The sequence below is a fragment of the Balaenoptera musculus genome, chromosome 4, assembly GCF_009873245.2.
Source record: "Balaenoptera musculus isolate JJ_BM4_2016_0621 chromosome 4, mBalMus1.pri.v3, whole genome shotgun sequence".
Classification (NCBI taxonomy): domain Eukaryota; kingdom Metazoa; phylum Chordata; class Mammalia; order Artiodactyla; family Balaenopteridae; genus Balaenoptera; species Balaenoptera musculus.
Window position 1 is genome coordinate 62320453 of NC_045788.1, and position 25831 is coordinate 62346283.

At 36.8% G+C, this 25831-nt stretch overlaps 1 protein-coding gene across 1 annotated transcript in view; it reads left to right on the plus strand.

The window, feature by feature from the left end:
- VPS8 (VPS8 subunit of CORVET complex) overlaps positions 1–25831 on the plus strand; it is a 280105-nt gene that overhangs the window by 39844 nt on the left and 214430 nt on the right. Inside the window, exons 11-21 of the mRNA XM_036850709.1 lie at positions 2421–2488; positions 3757–3910; positions 4013–4072; positions 5736–5843; positions 10922–11002; positions 13397–13567; positions 20876–20950; positions 22093–22128; positions 23013–23103; positions 23531–23577; positions 24560–24649. Coding sequence (XP_036706604.1) covers positions 2421–2488; positions 3757–3910; positions 4013–4072; positions 5736–5843; positions 10922–11002; positions 13397–13567; positions 20876–20950; positions 22093–22128; positions 23013–23103; positions 23531–23577; positions 24560–24649 — 981 coding nt within the window. The remainder of the gene's footprint in view (positions 1–2420; positions 2489–3756; positions 3911–4012; positions 4073–5735; positions 5844–10921; positions 11003–13396; positions 13568–20875; positions 20951–22092; positions 22129–23012; positions 23104–23530; positions 23578–24559; positions 24650–25831) is intronic.

Consider the following 25831-nt stretch of genomic DNA (forward strand, 5'->3'; position numbering starts at 1 on the left):
CATTATTATGCCTTTGTATCCATTTTTAAGTAGATTTCTTTATAAACAGAATCCTTGAAAGTGAACTGTCTTTTATTTGACTGGCCCAACAAGATGTTTTCCCAAGTTAAAACCAGAGGTGGGCTGGCATGGTAACATTCAGCTGTAAGTTGTATTGAAATCTAGTAGATGTAGCAGGAAGGAGAGTAAATTGATGTGATCCTGGACGAAAGGCTGGCAGCAAAGACAGGCAGTACCCTACCAAAAACCCATGTACAGATTTTAAAAGGTCTTTTTACTTTGTTTAGTCCGCCAGGATTTTATTGCTGAGGCGGTGTGCTCTGTCACACTTTGTTGGGAATTACCTGAAGTTCAAGGCACCAATCGTGAAAGAACCAAGCTTTGCATTATGTTTAGAAACAAATCTGTTGGTTTATTTTCTTTCAGGCCTCCAAAGGAAAAGCATCAAGATTTGAATCTTGGCTTTCTCCTTACATGCCTGAAAATAATAAACCAACTTAGGTAACAGATTTCACTTATAAATGCAATGCGAACCTTGGTTTTTGTATGCTGTCAAGCCCATGTTCAGAAGTATAAAATGTACAGGACTATAACTAAGGAAGTCTAAAATCAGATCTTCTGGATTTTAACCATGTACACATTTGGTTACTTAGCTGTGCAGACCTCTTTTATCCATACACATTCTTTTTAAAGTCTGGTAGCATCTGGAGTTTATGTGTCTGCATCTCGGTTAGTTACATAAAAGTCTTTTGTGACAAAGCAGCGTTGAAGCATTTAGTTACAATGAAAACAACCAAGACAAGTAAAAGTAGAGAGAATTTCTCCTCTTTCTGAATATCATGGCAGTTTATCTTGACCTCTTTTCATATGGCATGAGTCAACCTCTAATATGTTGTAGTTGTTTGTGTTATGTCTTATCTCCTTTAAAAGATTGAGATCTTTGAAACCAGGATCTGTTTCTCTTTAATTTTTGTGTGTTACATGTAGTAGCACATTACAATAAATAGTGCTCAATAAATGTTTGGTTGGTTGTTTATAAAAGTCCCGTCCATTTGCAGAAAAAAGCAAAATCTTTGGGAGAAGCAATAGGAAACAGAAGAGATAAAGGCAGAGAGAAAAAGGCAGAAGAGATAAAGGCAGAAGAATGCAGCTGACGTTAAAAGCAGACTAGTAGTGGACATTGTGTTGCTTGGGAATGGTGATAAGTGCAGACACTGACTTTACTTCTGAGGTCTTCCATTGACAACGGCTACTTGCGCTTCAAACCTCTTACTCATTGTTCTCCAGACTTAACCCTACACATCCCATCAATAACAATTTGGGCTTTAATTCATTTATATATACATATGTATGTGTGTGTGTGTGTGTGTGTGTATATATATATATATATATATATTTATTTAAAAATTATTTAAATATGCTAGTGTACTATATTTAAGTACATTATAAAACACATACACAAGAAGTAGAAAATTAATAAATAAAATCATGAGTGCTGTTATTTTCCTTACACTCCACTTTGGCAACTACTCAGCTAGGCCTTGAGAACAAAGGTGTAGGACTTCTTTACCTGTGTGTGGGGTTGAGGAAGAATAATTTCATAGTAGCCTCCTGTACCTCAACCATCCCTGAAGAGCACAAAGGCATGAGATTTAGGATGGTTTCACAAACCTCTGGGGTTAGGGAGATTAGTCACTGTAAGTGATACAAATTAAGTTATTCAATTTTGTATCCTACAACACTCATATCTACCATACCGCATAAGCCCTTAGGACCATCTGTCATTGTGAACATTATTTATTAATTTGAGTTTTCCAGAGTAGATAATAATAACTGAAGTATACTCTGTCGAAGAAGATTGAGGGGGCAGCACGTTTTAGGAAGAGTTACATAAAAAGTTAAACTGCTTTACATGCAGTGGATTAACTCTTCAGTTATTGGAAAACATATTCCAATAAGTTTATTTCCCAAAGATACCAAATGTCTTTCACTGTGTCTTTATTCTTGAAAGCTAGGCAACTGCAAATGTATCCAAAGTATCCTATTTAGCTTAATAGCAAGTTAGAAAAAATTAATGTAAGAACCTAAGTAGAAAAAAAAAAAAAAAAAAAAAAGAACCTAAGTAGAGAACTTTAGGGCTGTTATGAGTCATAGTTTGTATTTTTCTTTTACCCTGATGAAAGGTGGTTTTTGCTTTTTTTAAAGCCTCATTTTCTTAAAGATATTGAGCCATTTTTATTCCAAATATGGGTAAGTTTGTATGTTTAGAGTACTGAGGTAGATCTAGTTTAGGTGATTTCAAATGCTATTAAATGTGTTTGTCTTAGATTTTTAAAATTTTATAATTTTTTCCCTTACCTTTTTAATACTTGATTGGTTGTCTGAAAATGTATAAGAAAATAAATTCCTTCTCTGTTTAGTTTACAGATGATCCAACTCTTGCAGTTTGCAACGACAGCGGAGGCTCTGTTTTTGAATTGACATTTAAGTAAGAGACTAATGGACATTTGTAGACAAATGAAAAGATTAGCTCCAGTTTAATGACTTGAAGTTGAATATGAAGAGGTCTGGAAAACCCATGTGATTGGAAATAGGTTGTGGCTGTGTATTACACTTATAGAACATACAGAGGGGGCTGAGCACCAGGCCGGGCCTCCCCAAATTCTATCACAGTAGATCCGAGATGGGATTCTAGACTCCTACTCCCCAGAATATTCATAAACTCTGTCAATCTTGGGAACCATTATCCTGGAGTATCTCACTAATTTCCGTTTCGGCCCCAGGCCCAGTTGATTATAACCATAATGGCCAGGTGTAGAAAGGTTTTTATTGCCTTGGCATTGCCCTGTTTACTCTTTAAATAAGAGGAAAGACTATTTAGATACATGGAAGAACATTTATAAATCTGAGTTTAAAAAGTAGAACAAAAAATTCAATGTGTATTGTATTTCCATAAGTTCTTCAAAGTAAGGACTATGTTTCTTGTATTTCTCATACCTTCTAACAATGTCGAGCCCAAAGTAATTGCTTAAAAAATACTATTGATTTATTCAGCTAATGTTTATTGAGCATCTCCTATGTGTAGGCATTGTTCTAGACACCAGAGTTACAGCTATGAACCAGACAAGGTTGCTACTCCAATAGAACTTACATTCTAGTTGGGTCGGGCATAAATGCATAATGAAATGCATAAATGAAATAACTATAGATAGTTACGAGTACTGTGAAAAAAATAAAACAGGTCAGTGTGCTGGAGTGCATTTGAGTATAATTTAGGAAGGCTTCTCTCCGAAGGCGACATTTGAGCAAAGACCTGAATGACAATCTGGTCAACAAGTGGAAAGATGTAGAAGAAGTGTTCCGGGCAGAGGGATGTTCAAGCACAAAGCCTTTGAGGTGGGCACAGCGTGGCATGCTGGAGCAGTGGAGAGAAAGACGGTGTGGCTGGAGCATGCGTTTGTCAGGAGCAGCAGTAGTGGGAGAGGAGTGAAGGCAGGAGCCAGATCATATAGGACCTTTTAAACATGGCGAAGAGTGGATTTTATTTTATGTACAGTGGCAAGCCATTGGAGATTTTTTAGGAGAAGGGTGATAAATCTGACCCACACATTAAAAATGGCATGCTGATGTCATGTGGAGTTTGGATTGTTGGGGGCAGGAGTAGGAGTTAGGAGGCTTTTTTAGTAGGCCACGCTAGGGCTATAGCGCCTTGGATCATTGCTAAGTTGATCTGGCATTTTTTGGTTACATTTTCAGGAGAGTGATGGGAGTGAGAACATGTGAATCTAGATGCCTGTTCAGTGGTTCCAAGGGTGAAGTGTGCTGTATTGAGCCTCTCCATTCTAAGCCCGAATTGAAAGATCATCCCATCACACAGTTTTCCTTTTTGGCCATGGCATCCTTAACAAAGGTAGGTGTATTTAGAAGATGAAGCTCATAACTTTAGAGGCTTTGAATACCAAAAATTTGAAAATTGCAGGGTAAATATTAAAATGTATTTTTTCCCCTAAAGATACTGGTCATTGGATTGAAGCCATCCTTGAAAGTGTGGATGACTTTTCCTTATGGACGGGTAAGTAAGCTTCTCCATCTTATTGGTAAAAAGACCATGTCAGGAGGTTGGGGAAAATTACTTGCAAGTGGCACATTCTGTGAGGTTGTCAGAAAACTAGGTAGAATGGAAATCAGTGCTGCAAAGGTCACTGTCTGATTACCTTGATGTGACCAAAGCAGCATAAGCTGGTGACTACAGCAGTAACCTGGGGATCACAAGATCTGTACTTTTCTACCTTTATTCTGTTAAGTTTTTTTCTCATGAACAGCTGCTGCTTTGATAACGAACTACTGATAGAGAACACTCCACCGTAATACCCAGCATGAATTGCTGCTGCATACTCTTTCCTTGGCTTCTTCTGCCTCTGATATTTTACTTTGGAGGATGATACTTCTCAGAATGTATTATGCACACCTCAATTTCCCTTTTCTTTTTCCTGATTGGTTGTTTTCAAAGAGTTGTTTTCTTCCAGTGTGTATATGAGGAGAGGCATTGATGGGATGGGATGGGATGGAGAATGATGGTGCAGAACGAAGACTAGTTCAGAAAGTAGCCGCCGTAATGAGGGAGCTCACTCTTCTGTTTTCTTGTTGGTACTCCGTGTATCTTTGGGCCCCAGGGGAAGCAGGTCTGCCCTTTCAGTTGGCAAAGCTGACTTATATTGCCATTAACAGTTCTTAGGTGAGCTTCATTGGCTAATTGAGATTTATCATGGTAGTATGTGTTTACATCTTTTTGTATGTTTTTATTGGTGTTTTTTCCAACATTTTATTATGAACATTTTCAAACAAATAGAGAAGTTGAAAGAATTTTACATTGAACATCTATATACTTTCCATTGTAAAACTCTACCATTAGCATTTTATTGTATTTTATTATATACCTGTTCATCTCTATGCACCCATCAAATTATGTTTTCTTAAATGTATTTCCAAGTAAATTACAGAAATTAGTACTCTTTTTTTCCTAAATATTCAACATGCATATGATTAAGTACAGTTCAGTATTTGTTGAAGTTTTTCCTTTGGTGTAACAATTTACATACAACAAATGTACAGATCTTGAGTGTACATTTGCTGAACTTTGCCAAAATGTATGTACTTTTGTAATCCAAACCTCTGTCAAGATGTGGAACATTACCATCCACACAGAAAGTTCCCTCATGACGCTTCCCAGTCAGTCCCTGCTCCTTTGGAATTGATTGATTGATTGATTGGCTGCATTGGGTCTTTGTTGCTGCGTGCCGGCTTTTCTCTAGTTGTGGTGAGCGGGGGCTACTCTTCATTGCGGTGCGCGTGCTTCTCATTGTGGTGGCTTCTCTTGTTGCGGAGCGTTGGCTCTATAGACGCGCGGGCTTCAGTAGTTGTGGCGCATGGGCTTCAGTAGTTGTGGCTCGCGGGCTCTAGAGCGCAGGCTCAGTAGTTGTGGCGCACGGGCTTAGTTGCTCCACGGCATGTGGGATCATCCCAGACCAGGGCTCGAACCCGTGTCCCCTGCATTGGCAGGCGGATTCTTAACCACTGCACCACCAGGGGAAGTCCCTACTTTAGGAATTTTAATGAGAAATTAGGAGAAGTTTTATCAAGGAACACCAGTCAGATGCTGTTGTAAACCAGAGTTTTCCCTTTGTTTTTCTGTCTGTTAACAGTGATGACTTTTTTTTTCCCTTCTCCTCACTTAGATGGATCCTTCCAGTGTTCCATTGCTGGCCTGGCACTTTGTGGCAGTGCATAATTATGTGAATCCCATGCTTGCCTTCTGCAGAGGAGATGTTGTTCATTTTCTACTGGTAAGTCCTAATATGATGCTAGATCTGTGGTAAAGTCCTTTATCATAAGATTATTTTTTTGATTCACCAGTAATTTAATATTGTGTCAAAGAAATATGCTATCATAATTCTTTGGAGAGAAAGTGACCTATTTAATGTTTATTCGAGGCTTTAGTGGTTAACATGGAAAACATGATGATCACCCTCAGCTCCATGCCTCTTCATGGTATATTTCTCAGTTCCATCTCCTTTGACTAATAAATAATTGATGGTTTATGTGTATGTATAAATATATAAATGTACATAGGTCTGTATTAATGGCTTACCTATCTGCATATAGTGTATTTATTAGACAGCAAGTTATCATTGAGCACATACTATGTTATCTACACTGTAATGGACACGAGGCAATTGAAAGAAGTATAAAACTTAACTCCTTCTTTCACATAGGTTAAAATATGTTTTGAAAGGCAAAACCAGTATGTTCATTACTACTAGTGAGAACAGTTTAAGGATTCAAGTAGGTGATGAGAATTTAAAAATTGATATAAGTTCAGAGTATGAAGAGATTTGTACGGACTAAAGAGGCTGTGGAAGGCTTTATGAAGGATATAAGGCAGATACTAGGGACTTCCCTGGTGGCGCAGTGGTTAAGAATCTGCCTGCCAATGCAGGGGACATGGGTTCGAGCCCTGGTCCAGGAAGATCCCACATGCCGCGGAGCAACTAAGCCCGTGCGACACAACTACCGAGTCTTCGCTCTAGAGCCCGCAAGCCACAACTACTGAGCCTGTGTGCTACAACTACTGAAGCCCGTGCGCCTAGAGCCTGTGCTCCACAACAAAGACAAGCCACCACAATGAGAAGCCCACACACCGCAATGAAGAGTAGCCCCAGCTCGCTGCAACTAGAGAAAGCCTGTGCGCAGCAATGAAGACCCAACACAGCCAAAAATAAATAAATAAATGAATTTATAAAAAAAACAAAAAAAGGCAAATACTATAGGAGGGGTGAATATGCATACTGGGGAAAATAAGATGAACTGAAGTTATAGAGGTAAGAATGTGCCTGTGGAATCTCCTCTTGGGTTTCCTAGCTCAGTGAAGCAAGTACACCACTATCCACCTAGTTTCTCCAGCCAGAAATCTAGGAGTTGCCTTTCGGTTACACTTCTCCCTTTATTTCTACTCTATCACACATCTATTGACTCTGAGTATACTTCCTCTTTGTCTCCCCCATTGCTGCTTCCCACTGACACTTCTAGCCTAGGCTCTGGAGTAGCTTCCTGACTAGTCTTTGGCCTCAGTGTCTTTTTTTTTTTTTTTTAAATTGAAGTATAGTTGACTGACAGTGTTGAGTTAGTTTTTGATGTACAGCAAAGTGATTCAGTTTTTATATATATATGTATACACACACACACACACACACACATATATATTCTTTTTCAGATTATTTTCCATTATAGATTATTATGAGATACTTAATATAATTCCCTGTGCTGTGCAGTAGGACCTTGTTGTTTATTTTACATACAGTAGTTTGTAGCTGCTAATCCCAAACTCCTAATTTATCCCTCCCCCTCCTTTCCCCTTTGGTAACCATAAGTTTGTTTTCTATGTCTGTGAGCCTGTTTCTGTTTTGAAAATAAGTTTATTTGTATCATTTTTTTAGATTCCACATATAAGCAATATCATATGGTATTTGTCTTTCTCTGACTTACTTCACTTAGTACGATAATCTCTAGGTCCATCCATGTTGCTGCAAATAGCATTATTTCATTCTTTTTTGTGGCTGAATAGTATTCTGTTTGTGTGTGTGTGTGTGTGTGTGTGTGTGTGTGTATACATATATATTTATACACCACATTTTCTTTATCCATTCCTCTGTCAACGGACATTTAGGTTGCTTCCATGTTTTTGGCCTCGGTGTCTTTACATATGCCAACACGTCTACCAGGAAAGCTGTGTGCTCTCTTCCACATTATACTGGCTCATGATTAGCATTGCCTTTCCTGACCTCGGTTAGCATTTCCCGCTTCATAGACACCGATAAGACCTCTTTTGACAACATTCAGCATTTTTAAAATTACTTATCTAATATTTTTTTTCCTCACTAGAGTGAAAGCTCTGTAAGTCTAAAACCAACTCTACTGCTCTATTCCAGCCACTAGGACAGTGCTTGTATGTAGAAAGTCCCTAATAAATATTTATAGAGTTAATGACAGGGAGAAACTTATTGTTGAGAATAAAGTTGAACATACGGCATGGATCTTGGTTAGGGGTTGGCAGACTATGGCCTATGGGCCAGATCTGGCTGGCTGCTTGTTTTTGTAAAGTTTTATTGAACACAGTCATGCCCATTCGGTTAGGTGTTATTTATGGCTGCTTTTGCACTACTGTGGCAGAGTTGAGTAGTCATGACAGAGACTGTATGCTCTGCAGAACCTAAAATACTTACTGTATGGCCTTTTACAGAAAAAGTTTGCCAACCTCTGATCTAGATTATATAATAATTGACCTAGATTGGTAATGGGGAGCCATCACAGGTTCTTAGGTAATTAAAGTGATGTGATTAAAGTGACGTTTTAGGAAGATCACTGTAGAAATAGCAAAAAGAACAGATTATAGGAGGTTGGAGGGAAAGGAAAGGTTTTGCTCTTGTAATAAAGCAAGTGTGAGGTCTTTAGACAAGGATGGTTGGTTGCAGTGAGAGTTAGGGATGGCATTTTGAAGGAAAGACAAGGCTTCTTATCTTAGTGGATCTGGGGACCGAAGGACATAAACAAAACATTGCATTTCTGGCTTTGCATTTTAGAAGCATGAAATATTCAATGAATTAGGGTTAGGGAAGAATTGAATGTGTTGGGTTGGAAGTGAAGGTGAGGCTCTCAAGTGTTGTATTGGGGAATGTCTTCTGGGAGGATAGGCAGTCCAGGTCTGGGGTGAAAATGAGAATTCCAAAATAGAGAAGGTAGTTGAAGCTGTGAAAATCAAAAGCAAAAGCATACATAACCTTGGTGGACACTCATGTAGGGGAAAGGAAAAAGAAAAGACAATAGGAAAGGAGGATCCTATAAAGGCATCTAGAGGTAGGAGGGGAAATAGACCAGTATGGCATCACAGAAGATGAAGAAGGAGAGACTTCAGGACATTATCAATTCCAGGGTAATACCAATGCCAAAGAGAGATCAAGGAAGAAGACTGAACATAAGGCCACCAGATATGCAAGAAGTAGTTCTTTAGAAACTTTTCAGAGGACTAATTATCAGTGGAATTGAGGTGGAAGCTAGTTTATAGAGCCTCATTAAAGAAATGGGTATCTAGAAGAACAGACGCACACAATCATAGTACAGCATTTGGTTACAAGAGGAAAATGAATGGTTAACTTTCTGGAAGAAGTAAATGAAGGGAAGGTGTTTTGCTTTTGTTTTTTGAAGATGGAGAAGTCAGAAACCTGTTTGATAGCAAGAGGAAAAAGGTCCTTTGAAAGGAGTGACTGAGTATGTTAGCAGGGGAGGGGTAATATTAAGCAGCAATGGAGGGAGTAGGATTTAGAGTATATACAGGTGAAGTGATTTTCTATAGCAAGGACTTTAGCCAATCTTAGAATAGTTAATGTTGGCATTGACCTTTTTGTTTACGAAACACTTTCAACATATGCAAGATATGGAACAATTTGGTCCTGTCTTATTTTCATTTTACAAGTGAGGAAACTGAAAGAATAAATGATTTACCCTTGGTGACTCAGCTGTAATAGTGGAACTTACTCTTAAACACATAGCTGTAGATCTTAGGCTCCTTTTTACCAGAGCATTCTTTCTTACAGGGGAGGTGACTTAGGAAGTGAAGATGGGAGTACACAAAGGGCTCACATTAAATGGTCTCAGTTGTTTGTTAAGATATCTGGTGAGGTCAACACTACAAGTGATGGGACTAGAAGGCAAAGAGGAATTGTGACTTAAAGGGAAAGGAAGGCATCTAGAAGACTACTATGGAGAGTGTGCAAGAAAACCCAGGTTGAATTAAACGTCATGAATTTCAGGCAGGTCATTGTGGTGTGTTGTTCTTCCTCAGTGCTCTGTCACCTTGGAGCATAAGTGGAGAGAGCAAATTATAAGGACGGTTGAAGATTATAGAGAGTATATATATGCATATATAAGTAAAATATTGACACTTGAGGTTCTTTTGGGAAATTTTGGGCTGTTTGAGCTATAATAGTATCATACTTCACCCAAAGAAGTCTAGTTTCATCACTGCAACAGTTTTTTTTCTTTTAATGAACTTTTGTTTTACTTTTTTACATTATGCCACCAATCCCATTTTATGCTTTAACTCTGGCTAAATAGTCATTGACATGATGCAGTTAGGTTTTTCTGAATTATGACAGAGTGAATATTACATACAGCATTTGCCTGTACAGACATACCCCAGGGATATTGTGGGTTCAGTTTCAGAGCACTGCAATAAAGCAAATATTGCAATAAAGTGAGTCACATAAGTTGTTTGGTTTCCAAGTGCATATAAAAGTTATGTTTACACTATACTGTAGTCTTTTAAGTGTGGAATAGCATTATCTCTAAAAAAAACAATGTACATACCTTAATTTAAAAATACTTTATTGCTAAAAAATGCCAAAACAATTACAATAGTAACATCAAAGATCACTGATCACAGATTACTATAACAATACAATAATAATGAAAAAGTTTGAAGTATTGCAAGAATTACCAAAATGTGACACAGAGACATGAAATGAGCAAATGTTTTTGGAAAAATGGCGCTGATAAATTGATTGACACAAGGTTGCCACAAACCTTCAGTTTGTAAAACACAATATCTGGAAGCACAATAAAGTGAAGTGCAATAAAACAAGGTATGCCTAAACTGACAATTAGACCACTGACCAGATGTACCATGGATTTTGGTACAAATCATGATGTGAATGATTTTTTTCATTTGTATAGTTTCTTTAATTATCAGTATTTTTGTTTTATCCATATTCTGAATGGAAATCATCTTCTAGGTGGATTGACTAGGTGAGACTTTAAAACGTCTCTCAAACAATAGCTGATATTTAGGTTGCTTTTATTTCATCATCAGGTTAAGAGAGACGAATCTGGAGCAATACATGTTACTAAGCAAAAGCATCTTCACCTATACTATGACCTCATCAACTTTACTGTGAGTATTATTGAAATGAAATATCCCCTTTCATTTTATGTAATTGTTTTGAGTGCATGTTGTATTAAAGCTACCAGGATTTCTGCCATAAATCATGACCTTTAGGATTATATAAAATGTGGACAGAAGTGAAGTCCTGGGCTTCCCTGTGGTGCAGTGGTTAAGAATCCGCCTGCCAATGCAGGGTACATGGGTTTGAGCTCTGGTCCAGGAAGATCCCACATGCCGCGGAGTGACTAAGCCCCTGCGCCACAACTACTGAGCCTGTGCTCTGCAACAAGAGAAGCCACCGCAATGAGAAGCCCGCGCACCGCAATAAAGAGTAGCCCCCGCTCGCTGCAACTAGAGAAAGCCCACACGCAGCAACGAAGACCCAGTGCAGCCAAAAATAAATAAATTAAAAAAAAAAGTTAAATCCTGCTTGTACTGAATAAAGTCTGAGGCTGGTGTGATGCCACATTATTTTTATTGTCTTTTAGCCTTATGTCCTGCTGAACACTGGCAGGATCAGCAAAAGTTTTCTTTAATATCCTGATTAGCTCAAAGGGGAGATCAGAATCATTTCTTCAGGATCATTGCCGGGCTTTCTTTGTTAACACATTTTTGTACTTCTGAGTATGTCCTGATTGGTTCAGGAGTTCAGGAGCTATTCTTTATCTGTGGCTAAAAACTTTTCAGAGTTCTCTCTCTACTATGCATCTCAGTCCTGAGCAACTTTTGGTTTAAAAAAAAGAGATTATTTCTTTTTGCATCAATTTTTATAATAGATGATTTATTAATTTATTTGCACATTGCCTTTCAATCTCATATACAGACTTGATTTAGAAATAATACTTTTTTTCATACACATTTCATGAAATAATATTGTTCAACCTCTTCTCATGCGTGTAAGACATCAGTGTTTTTGTCATCACCAGAACCCCTTGTTGAAAATCATCTAACACAGTTTTCTAGAATTCATCATCATCGCTTCCATTTAAGATGTTTGAGATACAGCACTTTAAAAATCTGCATATGATTCTGTCCCTGGAAGAAATTTTCCCAACCACACGTAGCCATTCTCCTAATAGTAGGACTCCTAATAGTAGGACAGTTGGTGTTTTTCATTTGTCCTGTGGCCTGTCCTGTCCTATTCATGATGTGACCCCTAACTGCATTGCTTTGTAAATTACCTTTAAAAGGCTTGTTTACAATGTGTCAACACTTAAAATTGTGAGGATCTAATCTGAAGAATAATTGCTAATCCTGCTAACATTTTTTGTCATTCTTTCTCTTTTAACCAGGTGACCTTTGAAAGCATCTAAAAACTAGCACTAAGTTTATACAGGGGCTGAATAATGTGTCTTTCCTAAATGATACTTTGTTTCTCAAAGTAAAGTGATCAAGAGAGCACCTTACAAAAGCTCTTTGTAAATGATTTGAGTGTCAAACTCTGTTTCCTGAGGGACAGTTTTTTTTGGAAAACCAAACCAAACCCTTCCCGTGTAACACAGTGTTAAAAGTATATATTCAACATAGTTAAAAGAAAATTGATCCATTTTCAACTTGATTGTCTTTGATATATTATACAAATAATTTCTGAGAACATGGAAAGAGTTCATATAAATAAACCAAAATGAATACCAGAGAGAGAAAGTACAGGGGAAGTACTTTGTTCTGGCTAATTTAGAATTCTAATTGAGCAGATTTTAAGACTTCATTTATTTCTTGGGAAGGGATTGAGATTTTTCAAAAAAATATTTTGAAAATAAGAAATCTTATATATAACCCAAGAAATTTATCAAAATGGTATCCTTCAGAAGATTTTAACATAATTATTGTTATTACTTTTAAGATTATAATAGTACTAATTAAAGAATATTCAGAATATATAGAGAAATAGAAAGAGCGAAGAACTCTGCCATAATTGGTAGGTATGTTTTGAAGGAAATATATATTTTAAATAGCTTGTATTTTTAAATATGAATTACTTAAATGGTAACAATCATTCTTTGACCAGATAGGTTTATGAGGTTGCAGTTGCCCTTTTGTTTGATTAATGTCAAAAACACTAGAAATGCAAAGTTGGTCACTTTGCTTAAGTCATTGTGCCGATGTACCTTTCAAAAACATTGATAAAAAACAGTGTATCCCATAATATCTATTAGAGCTCTTAGTTAGCCTTCTTTTACACTATGAGTCATTTTAACACCATCAAAACTCAATACTACGCTGTGCACCTGTTGTTCTCTGGGTTGTCACCGAGTAGTTCTTGCTGTGATTGTGGTGTCATCAAGTTATTAATTAAATGGATAAGGTCGTCAGTGTCATTTAAGCGAGTTGCCAAGCTTTTTTGCCCTGGATGATGGTGTGGGATGGGCCTCACTTTTGTGTTGTTGTGTGCTTGAATTACAGTGGATAAACTCACGCACGATTGTGCTCTTGGACAGTGTAGAGAAGTTGCATGTGATTGATCGGCAAACTCAAGAGGAATTGGAAACGGTGGAGATCTCAGAAGTTCAGTTGGTCTATAATAGCAGCCATTTCAAATCTCTAGCCACTGGAGGAAACGTGAGCCAGGCACTGGTAAGGGTAATCCATTATCTTAGTATTGCTTTGATAACCTTGGTATTTTGTTGTTGTTTTGTTTTAGAAATAGGAATTCTGACAAGTTATCTTTATGTCTTGAGATTTTTTTTTAAAAGCCACTAACTAGGTTGAAGTGGATGTGAGTGTGTTTGTAAGTATTCAGGAATGTGAACTAGAACAATAATTCCTGTTGTCTTCTACTTGGAAATGTGACTAATTTAATACCAAAGAATTTTAACTTTCATACTGAAATAATGAAATGAAATTGAAAGTTCAGGAGAAAGAAATTGCAAAAGCAAGGTATTTTAGAAAGTTTATTATGTTGGCAACAAGCCTGATAGATTTAAGGAATAAATGACTAGAGAGACAGGTAGCCTATAAGGCTTTGGAAATATTTGGGTGATTAGTAAAGGCTGGAACAGGTATGGAGGCTGTAGCCATTAAAAGGCAAAGATAGCTTTGAGAGAAAGAAAGATGATTCTGGAGGAATAGGAAGTAGATGAAATGTAGGAGCCTGCAGAGAAGGAAGACACAAAAGTTATGATCTTAGTATTAATTTTACTATATTTTAAGCAATGACAATAATGGCCTTTAGCAGTTTACACAGGTAGTTTACAGTTAAATTACTTTGAATTGTGATCTCATGTTTCCTAAGCCAATAATCTTTAAGCAGGAAATTTAGACTTTTTGAGTCTTCTCTGGATAATTTCTTGAAAAAAGTAGTAATGAAGGTCATATATAATGAGTGTCTGCAGTATAATATCTAGCCATTGCTCAAATCTCCCTGAGATATTAGAGCATAAATATATGTGAAAGGGTCTTCCATATATATTTTCAGAATTTAGAAACCAGGAAATCCAGGAGAAGAAATGGTAATTCAGTAGAATTCACTAAAGTAAGAATAATTATTGTCCCACACTTAGATATTTTCTTTTGTCTGAGTGGTTATTAAAAATACTGATAGACTTTGAACTTGCACTTTCAGCCAAGATGGAATAATGGGGACTGGATTTACTCTCCTGTCTGGAAAAAAAATCAGGAAAAAAACCCAAAAAACAATAGTTTTCAAGATATTAGTGAACTTGAAGATAGAGCAATAGAATCTATCCAAAATGAAACAGAGAGAAAAAATTAAAAAAACACTAGTGTTAGTGACTGCAGTGAGACAGCACCACTTAGCCTAATAAATGTGTAGTTGAAATCTCTGAAGGAGAGGAGGGAAAAAAATTTGAAGAAATAATGGTCAAAAACTTTCCTAAACTGTAAACACAGAATTGCAAGAAGCTCAGTGAACCCAAGCACAAGTAAAATAAACATAGATTGATCCAAATGAATTGGAAAGAGGAAAATATTAAAGCAGGCAGAGTAAAAAGACACATTAAATGCAGAGGAGCAACAATAAGTGTGAGAGCAGATTTCTCATCAGAAACAAACTGCAGCAATCTCCAAAGAAGATACACAAATGGCCAATAAGCAGATGACAGGATGCTCAACATCATTAATCATTAGGGAAATGCAAATCAAAATCACAGTGAGATATCATTTCATGCCCGCTAGGATGGCTATAATCAAAAAGACAGACAATAACAAGTGTTGATTAGGATGCAGAAATATTGGAACTCTCGTACTTTGCTTGTGGGTTATGGTGCAGCCACTGTGGAAAACATTTTGGCAGTTCCTCAAAATATTAAACATAAAGATTCCATATGACTGAGCGATTCTACTCCTAGGTAGCTACTCAAGTGGAACGAAAACATATCTCTACATAAACACTTGTACACAAATGTTCATAGCAGCATTGTTCTTAATAGCTAAAAAGTCAAAACAGTGAAAATGTCCACTAGCTGATAAATGGATAAACAAAATGTGGCATATCTGCGTAATAGAATGCTATTCCTCAATAAAAAAGGTGAACTGTTGACACATGCTACAACGTGGATGAACCTCAAAAATACTGTGTTAAGTGAAAGAAGCCATATGGAAAGACCATATACTCTTTGATTATATTTATATGAAATGTCCAGAGAAGGCAGGTTTATAGAGCCAGATGTAGATTAGTGGGACTGGGACCAGGAGTAGGAATGAGGGTTGACTGGAAATAGGTAAAAGGTATCTCTGTGGAGTGATGGAAATGTTCTAAAACTGGATTTTGGTGATAGTCAAACAACTGTAAATTTACTGAAAATTATTGTATACTTAATGAGTGAGTTTTATGGTATGTAAATTATACCTTAATATTGTCATTTAACAAAAGCAGTTGACTGTTTAAAACAAAAGTAATGTTTATGATATGTAGAAGTAACAGTGTGATGAAAATAGTACATAACAGCAGGGAGTGGGGGAAGGAAGTATATTATTGTAAGGTTCTTAACATTATACATCAAATAGTATAATATTATGTAAATGTAGACTAACATTAGTTAAACCTGCATATTGTAAACACTAGAGCAGTCACTGAAAAAGAAGTATACCTTTATAAGTCATTGGTAGCAACAAAACGGAATGTTAAAAAATATTAAATTCAACAAAGCATAAAAAAAGAACAGGTAGTACAAGTAGAAAACAATAAGATAATTTAACCCAACTATATCAGTAATTATAGGAAATGGAAATAGTCTAAACATTTCAGTTAAAAGGCAAGGATTGTCAGACTGGATAAAAAAAGCAAGAACCAACTATGTGCTGTCTACAAAAAGTTCACATTAAATACAAAGACACAGACAAGTTAAAAGTAAGGGGAAGGAAAAAGACATATCATGCAAACACTAATCATTAGAATGGCTATTTTAATATCAGATTAAGTAGATTTCAGAGTAGAGAATATTGTCAGAGATAAAGAGAAATTTCAAATTGATAAAAAAGGGTTAATTTGTCAAGAAGGCATAACAATCTTAAAGGTTTAAGCACCCAATAACAGACCTTCAAAATATATGAAACTAAAACTAACAGATCTAAAAGGAGAAACAGACAAGTCCACAATTAGAGTTTGGAAATTTCAAAACTCCTTTATCAGTAATGAATAGAATTAGTAGACAAAATCATCAAGGGTATAGAAGACAAAAAAATTATTGACCAACTTGACTTAACTGACATTTATAGAATATTCCACCCAACAAAAGCAAATTACAAACTTTTTCAAGTGCAGGTGGAGCATCCAATAGATTATATGCTAGGCCATAAAACAAACTACAGCAAATTGTTGAAGGAATCATCAGGGTGAATCTGGAGAAAACCCAAATATTTGGAAATTAAGTAACACTTTTATAAATAACCCATGAGTCAAGAAGAAATCTCAAAGGAAATAAGAATATATTTTGAACTAAACGAAAGTGAAAATACAGCATATCAAACAGCTGTGGTCTGAAATGGCTCATGCCGCTCAATATCAAGAAAACGAACAACCCAATCAAAAAATTGGCAGAAGATCTAAAAAGGCATTTCTCCAAAGAAGACATATAGAAGGCCAATAGGCACATGAAAAGATGCTCAACATTGCTGATTATTAGAGAAATGCAAATCAAAACTACAATGAGGTATCACCTCACACCAGTCAGAATGGCCATCATCAAAACCTCTGCAAATAATAAATGCTGGAGAGCGTGTGAAGAAAAAGGAACCTTCCTGCACTGTTTGTGGGAATGTAAATTGGCACAGCTACTGTGGAGAACAGGATGGAGGTTCCTTAAAAAACTAAAAATAGAATTACCATATGATCCAGCGATCCCACTCCTGGGCATATATCTGGACAAAACTATAATTCAAAAAGATACATGCACCCTAATGTTCATAGAAGCACTATTTATAATATCCAAGACATGGAAGCAACCTAAATGTCCATCGACAGATGAATGGATAAGGAAGATGTGGTATATACATGGAATATTACCCAGCCATAAAAAAGAATGAAATAATGAAATAATGCAGCAACATGGATGGACCTAGAGATTATCATACTGACTGAAGTAAACCAGAGAAAGGCAAATATCATGATATCACTTGTATGTGGAATCTAAAAAAATGATACAAATGAACTTATTTATAAAACAGACTCATAGACATACAAAACAAATTTATGGTTACCAAAGGGGAAAGAGGGGGAGGGATAATTAGGAGTTTGGGATTAACATATAAACAGTACCATATGTAAAATAGACAACCAACGAGGACCTACTGTATAGCACAGGGAACTATACTCAATATCTTGTAATAATCTATAAGGGAAAGGAATCTGAAAAAGAATATATATATGTATAACTGAATCACTTTGCTGTATACTTGAAACTAACACAACATTGTAAATCAGCTATATTTCAGAAAAATATTGTGGTCTATAATTAATTTTGAGAGTGTGGGACTTCCTGGTGGCGCAGCGGTTAAGAATCCTCCTGCCAATGCAGGGGACACAGGTTCGACCCCCGGTCAGGGAAAATCCCACATGCCGTGGAGCAACTAAGCCTGTGCGCCCTAGAGCCCACATGCTGCAACCAGTGAAGCCCGTGCACCTAGAGCCTGTGCTCCACAACAAGAGAAGCCACTGCAGTGAGAAGCCCGTGCACTGCAACGAAGAGTAGCCCCTGTTCGCCGCAACTAGAGAAAGCCCGTGCGCAGCAATGAAGACCCAACGCAGCCAAAAATAAAATAAATAAATTTAAAAAAAGAAAAAAATATGAGGGTAATTTATAACGTTAAATACATTAGAAAAAAAAGATCTTAAATCACTTATCTAGGGTTCTATCTAAGGAAATAGAGAAGAGCAAATAAACTTGAAGTAGATTAAAGGAAGAAATAATAAAGATGAACATATATCAGTTAAGTAGGAAATGGACAAACAATAGAGAAAATCAAAGAAAATAAAGCTTGTTCTTTAAAAGATAGATAAAATTGATAAACCTCCAGTGAGACTAATCCAGAAAAAGAGAAGACACAATTACTGATAGCAGGAATGAGAGAGGTGCGGTTGCTATGGAGTCTAAAGATATTAAAAAGATAACATGAATAACTTTATGCCAATAAATTAAACAATTTTGGATGAAATGGAAAAATTCTTTGGAAGGCACAAATTACCAGAGCTGACTCAAGAAGAAGTGAAAATCTAAGTGGTTGTACTTCTATGTGGCTGTACATTAACTTGATTTCCTAAAAAAAAGTCCAGGCTCAGATAGCTTCGCTAGTGAAGTCTATTATATTCAAGGAAAAAAATATCAATTTTACACAAAAATCTTTTTAAAAATAGAGAAAAAGAGAGCACGTAATTCTTTTTATGACACCAACTTACCTCTGATAATAAAACTGAAGACATTACAATAAAGAATGCTATAGACCAATGACCTCATGAGCAGAGAAGCAAAAATCCTTAAAATAGTAGCAAATAGAAACCAGCAATGTATAAAAAGAGTAATCATGGTCAACACGGTTTAACATTTAAAAGTCGATGTAGGGACTTCCCTGGTGGCGTAGTGGTTAAGAATCTGCCTGCCAATGCAGGGGACACGGGTTTGAGCCCTGGTCTGGGAAGATCCCACGTGCCACGGAGCAGCTAAGCCCATGTGCCGCAACTACTGAGCCTTGCTCTAGAGCTTGCAAGCCACAACTATTGAGCCCACGTGCCACAACTACTGAAGCCCGTGCGCCTAGAGCCAGTGCTCCAGAATGAGAGAAGCCACCACAATGAGAAGCCCGCGCACTGCAATGAAGAGTAGCCCCCCTTTGCCACAATTAGAGAAAGCCCACGCACAGCAACGGAGACCCAATGCAGCCAAAAATAAATAAATAAATAAATAAATTATTAAAAAAAAAGTCAATGTAATTCACTGTATTAGTTTATTGCAAAAGAAAGGTCATAATACCATCTCAAAAGATGTAGAAAAGCATTTCACAAAATTCCGTATCCCTGATAAAATTCTTAGCAAACTAGGAATAGATGGGAACTTCTTCAGCCTGATAATAAAGAGCATCTACAAAAATCCTACCGCTAACGTCATACTTAAAGTGGTACTACCAGAAAACCAAACCAAATAAACAAAAAAACCCTGATTCTGATCTTCTAGAGGAAATACAGAAGCAGAGGAACATGTTCAAAGATTCCATGGGGATGCCATTAGCAAAATCCAGATAGTAGGAAACTCTATGGAATAAGTGTTCCAGCGTCTTCAACAAATAAACTTCAAGGAAAATAAAGGACCGTGAGAGATAGAGGCAAACTCTGTAGATTAAAACAGACTTAAGAGATGCATCAGCCAGCTTCAGTGTGTGGCCTTTATTTGGGTCTTGATTTAAACAAATGAAATGTAGAAACAAAACTAAACAAAGAACAGAAACCTCAATAACATTTGACATTTATGAGACAATTTGAAATCCAAACACTGATCAGATATTTGACATGGAGGAATGATTGTTAATTTTTGAAAGCCTGTCAATGAAATTGTGTGGTTACGCTAGAAGGATTTATTTATTATGCATATACTGAATTTTTGTAAATGAGATGTTCAAGATCTGAGATTTACTTTAGAATTTTTACTGTGTTATAGGGGAGTCAGTGGGAATATAGATGAAACAAGATTGGTGATGAAGTGATAATTAATGAAGCTGGTTAGTGGATACATTGGGTTCATTATTTTATTCTCTCTACCTTTGTATATATTTTTAAATTTTCATGATAAAAAGTTAAGAAAAATTACTAGTTATCAGTATTGACCACTTACATATTTTAGGAGATTTATAAATATTAATGTATTTAAGCTTCCCAGAAACTGCATGGTTTTCAAAGATGGAAAAATGTAATTGTCAGAAGTTTGAAACTTGTTTAAACTCTGGCACCTACTGGGTGACAGAGCCCAAATTTGCAACCAGATTTATCAGACAGTAGGTTTCGTTTCTATTTTGCTGGGCTGTGCTGACTTTCATATACTATGCTGCTTTATCTTCCTGTTTCCTCTTGTGTTTTTTGTTGATATTTATTTCAAAGAACTTGGAGGTACCATTTCAATTAGCCCTATTCTTTGCCAGAAGCAGTGACTACCTGTCATCCAGTAGTGGGCAGGTTGCAACAATTTTGCTTCAAATTTAGAAGTTGGCATGCTCTTCCCTTTACGCATTACTCTGAAAAATAAAGAGACCGTATATAAGCAGAGAATTACTTTTTGCACTTTGTCCTTTATGCCACTTCCACTGACAGGCTGGCACTTGACTGACATTTTTTCCCCCACTCAATTATGGGATGAAACCATGTTGTCTCTGTAATCCACATTCTTTAAAACTTGAGACTCCTAATGCATGTAATTTTTACCTTTAAATTTTTTTTTTTAGGCTTTGGTTGGAGAGAAGGCTTGTTATCAATCCATCAGTAGCTATGGTGGTCAGATCTTTTATTTGGGGACAAAAGTAAGTTCTTCCACTCTGTGACTTGGTGTGCATTTGTGTCAGGATAGTAGGGGCTGAAGGAGGTTGTTGGTAAAGAGGGCAGTGCATTACAAAATGAATACTGATTAGCAGTAATCGAAAACTTTTAGGGGTTAGATGATTTTTAACTAATTAATTTTTTTTAAGATTGCCCCTTTATTTTATTATAGGTTATTATAAGATGTTGAATATAGTTCTCTGTGCTTTACAACGAATTAATTTATTTCCTCTACTTTTAGACATAACTGTATTTTTACTTTTGTTTAGGTTCTGGTTTTCTTTGTTCAGAGGTATACTTTCATAATGTTCCTTCACATTTATGTTGTCATGACCAGGAAGATACCTTATCATTAATATTTGACATGTAATTAAGATGTCCTTTAGCTTAGATCATCTTAGGGTATATTAAAACGCATTGAGACATTTGACTTGGAATAGGAACTTTTTGTATATCAATTTGTTCCTGTGGATTTGTTTTTAAAACTTAACATGGAGGGCTTCCCTGGTGGCACAGTGGTTAAGAATCCGCCTGCCAATGCAGGGGACACGGGTTTGAGCCCTGGTGCAGGAAGATCCCACATGCCACAGAGCAACTAAGCCTGTGCGCCACAACTTCTGAGCCTGCGCTCTAGAGCCCGTGAGCCACAACTACTGAGCCTGTGTGCCACAACTACTGAGCCTGCGCTCTAGAGCCTGTGCTCCGCAACAAGAGAAGCCACCACAATGAGAAACCCACGCACCGCAATGAAGAGTATCCCCCACTCTCCACAACTAGAGAAAGCCCGTGCACAGCAACGAAGACCCAATGCAGCCAAAAATAAATAAATTAAATAAATTAATTAAAAAAAAAAACAGCATGGAGAAACATGTTGGGAGATTGGACTTTCCTTCTTCCTTGTCCGTGGAATTAACTCCTTCTTGGACTGTAGACTTATTGACCTTTAAATGTTTGATTTACTCTTTAACGTGGGCCCTTGAAGACCCTTTAGTAAATACTTTTAACTGTAGTATGAAATGTTTTTACTTAAAGAGATGTGAAATGAGATGTAGGACTGAGACAAATGTGTCTCTCAAACAAGTCTGTTAAAGATGATAATTTTAATGTCCATCTCTTTGTTTTCCAGTCTGTTTATGTGATGATGCTGAGGAGCTGGAGAGAGGTGAGTTCAAAGTAATTTTATATGTTAGTGCCATTGAATTGAGAGCATCTTCACGTCCTTTGTCCTGACTTTGCAGAAAAAGAGTACTTGGATTTGTGCTTTTTAATTTCAGAAGTGTACATCAAAACCACTGTAACTATCATATACTTGATTTGATAAAACTGACTATAACTAATGGTAAGGTTTGGCTGCATATATCAGAAAATTCAAAATACCAGTGGTGTAAAAGAACTCTCATGTGAAAGCAATCTGGAGGTAGGCAGTCTGTGGCTAGTATGGCAACTCCATGGTCTTTGGCATACTACCCTATTGTGCCATCCTTGTGTGTGGATTCTAGTCTCAAGATCATTTCATGTTCCAATATGACTGCTGGAGTTCCAGCTTTTAAATCCACATTCCAGGAAGGAGGAAAGAGAAGAGAAGGCTGACCCCGGCCTTTTAAGGTGACATCCCAGAAAGGTCCAGATAGCACTTCCACTTATCATTGGCCAGAACTTAGTCACATGGCCCCACGTGGCTACAAGGGAGTCTTAGAAATGTCCTTTAGCTGGTTTATTGCTGTCTCAAATAAACTTGGGATTTGTTACGAAAGAGGAGGGAGTGAATGGATGTTGTGATAACTAGCTGTTTCTGCTACAGTGACATTCTAGCTGTTTCCTCTTTTCATATTTAGGCCTTGTGGCTGCTTATACTAGCCTATACAGTCACTGTACTATCCAGTGCTTTAAGAAATTGTTTTTCTTGGAAATAAGATATTCACATGGTTATTGGAATAATTTTAGCTACTAAGCAGCAACTTCTGGAAAGGTATTAGGTAGAATAGGAATTTTGACTGGTGATTGGTCAGACAAAGGGGTCTGTCTTCTCTCATTTATTCATTTTAGAGAGTGGATCATCTCCTGAAACAAGACTGTCTTACAGAAGCCTTGGCCCTTGCATGGTCCTTCCATGAAGGAAAAGCAAAAGCAGTAGTGGGTAAGTTAACAGAACACCGGTGTAGTAGGTGTTGTTTTTCTGGAGCAGAGAAAATGAATAATACTAATCACTTACAGAACACTTTTGACTTAGTGTTCAAGTGTTTTATAAGCAAGATGTTATCAAACCTTACAGACTTTCAGTGAAAAAGGTTAATGACGAATACAGGATATAGAATTTTAAATGTCACTTTTAAAATTCATTTCATAAGGAAAATTTATTATTAGAACAAAAGGGAAGTACATTGATATGCCATCTGGTCCAATAGATGGGAGGTGTTCCTGTTATGGCATATTATCCAACATTTTGATACCTAAGGATTGTTATATCTACTGTTAGCATAGGTTATCAGTAGAAGGCCAGAGCAGTTTCACTCCTGAAGATATGGATTAACTTTGTATTTATGCTGGATTTTGCCTCTCTGCAGGATTATCAGGGGATGCCAGTAAGAGAAAGGCTGTTGTTGCAGATCGGGTGAGTATTTTAATAGGGTCTTTACTGGGGTACAGTGCAGATTGCCTTTGGTATTTGCTAATAATCTTGGGCGTGATTAGGTAAATGACTACAGTTAAGAAGAGAGTGTATTAAGAAAATAAGTCAGATTGCAATTCCTTGGTGTTATCTTGAGTGCTTTTTAAATTCCTTCTTACCACCCTTTCTTTTTTCCCTTGCTCACTCTCTTATGAAAATTATAAATTGTAAAATAGCCAAAAGACAGCAGACAGTAGGAGGAGTAAAAAACCCAGGGATCTGGGTTATCTCTGAACCTAATTATAGCCCACAGAAAGTTGACATTTGTTGGTCTTTATAAACTGATTAGTAATAATGAGAAATACTATATGTGCAAGTGTTTGTGTTGCCTGAGGGAGCAGAGAGGCCTGATGTTTATTATTATTAATTAGTATTAATATGGTTAATGTTAATATTTAACACTAGCTTTGTTTTCCTAGTCTAGACTTGCTTGAATTCATTTACTATAGTCATTCCTCCCCCTTTTTATTGTGCAAATGCATTGGTAAAAATTAGATTCCAAATTAGTATAAACATTTAGAAAACATACACAGAAATTGGTCAATCCTGAGACTTATAAGTGATTTTCTCAGTATCTGGTAAAAAAGTATTGGCTGTCTGTGTTCTTTAGGCAAAGACATATGCAGAGGGTAACTGAAGAGCTAAACGTCAACTTTTTATTTCCTGAGCAATATATATACTAATGAGGTCTGGAACCTGGAGGTATTTATTAGGAAAGATTAGCAAATTGGAACTAACCCTGAGGCTGAAAGAAATTCGGCTGGGGTTAGAAAAACTGAGAAATAAAGTCACTAAAATTTTAAATTATATTTTTAATATGATAGCAAAGCCTGATTCTGTATTATTTAAGAAGATCACATATATTAAGTATTGAAAAACTTTAGAGATATACTTTAATTTATATACAAAGCTGTTTTCCTTACAGATGGTGGAAATCCTGTTCCATTATGCAGACCGAGCTCTAAAAAAGTGCCCAGACCAGGGAAAAATCCAAGTGATGGAGCAGCATTTTCAGGTACACCTTTGCAAGTGCTTCTAATAGGCATTGCTATGAATAGGTCTAGTACTACTGCTCTGATATTATTTGAGAATGGGACTTTCATGTTTTGGTTAAACATTTTTCAGTGTTCAGAGCTTTATTACAGGGTTTGTGGAGCATTCTCAGTGATTGAATTTTGAGGTAACAGGTGTACAGACACATGGGAACAGATGAGTAAAATGTTGTGGGTTGTTAGTGCTTAGGCACTTGGTGCTGCATGGAAGGAAAGGAGGTATGTATGAGGGTACATACCTGTGAATTGACACCTTACACCTTGCTGATGACTAACGTATGTTAACTAGGCTAGTTGGAGAAGAAGTATACTACCAAGGTTTAAATTTAGTTCTCCTAGGAGCACCTGTGATTCAAGATAAGATACGTTGCAAAAAAACAATTATGATCTCTTAAATATACTGATGAACAATCTTTAGTTTCTCTTGAAACTCAGTGAAAATGGAAGTCAAGGAATGACTTAAAGACCTGCACAGTGCTTATTATGAGAGTTTCACCATTTGCAGTGATCTCAAAATATATTTGTTGCAAATCTGTGTCTTCTTTCCCATTCTGAGGGCTCCCTCCCCTCCCCCTGCCTCCTCTTTTAACAAACATTTGAGGGTCTGATAATGGGGGTCAGCAAACATTTTCTGAGAAGGGCCAGATGGAAAATTTAGGCTTTGTGGGGTATATATGGTCTCTGTCACATATTCCTCTGAGTGATTTTTTTATTTGTTTGTTTTTAAACAGCCCTTTAAAAATGTGAAAAACATTCTTAGCTCTGAGCCATTTAGAAACAGGCTGTGGGAGGACTTGGCCCATGGGTCAAAGGATGCAGCCTCTGGTCTAACATGTACTAGGCACTGGGCGGTAGTGTGTAAAAGATAAGTAGTCCTTGCTATCTTAAAGTTGACAGTCTAGTCAAAATAACTTTTCTTGTGTACATTAATGGAAATGTTTAAAGGAAATCTGGGGTTTTGGAGTTCTGAGGAGCAGACACAGCTCATATCTTTTTATATCTCTTTTTGCTGCTCTTAACTTTGGAAGACAAGGATAGATGTGGCAGTTAACAGTTGGAGGGTATCAAAACAGGATTTGGTTTCCTGAACTGTACTCTTTAATGCTGCAGTAGTGGGCTTCTGGCAGAGTAACTTGTATTGCCTT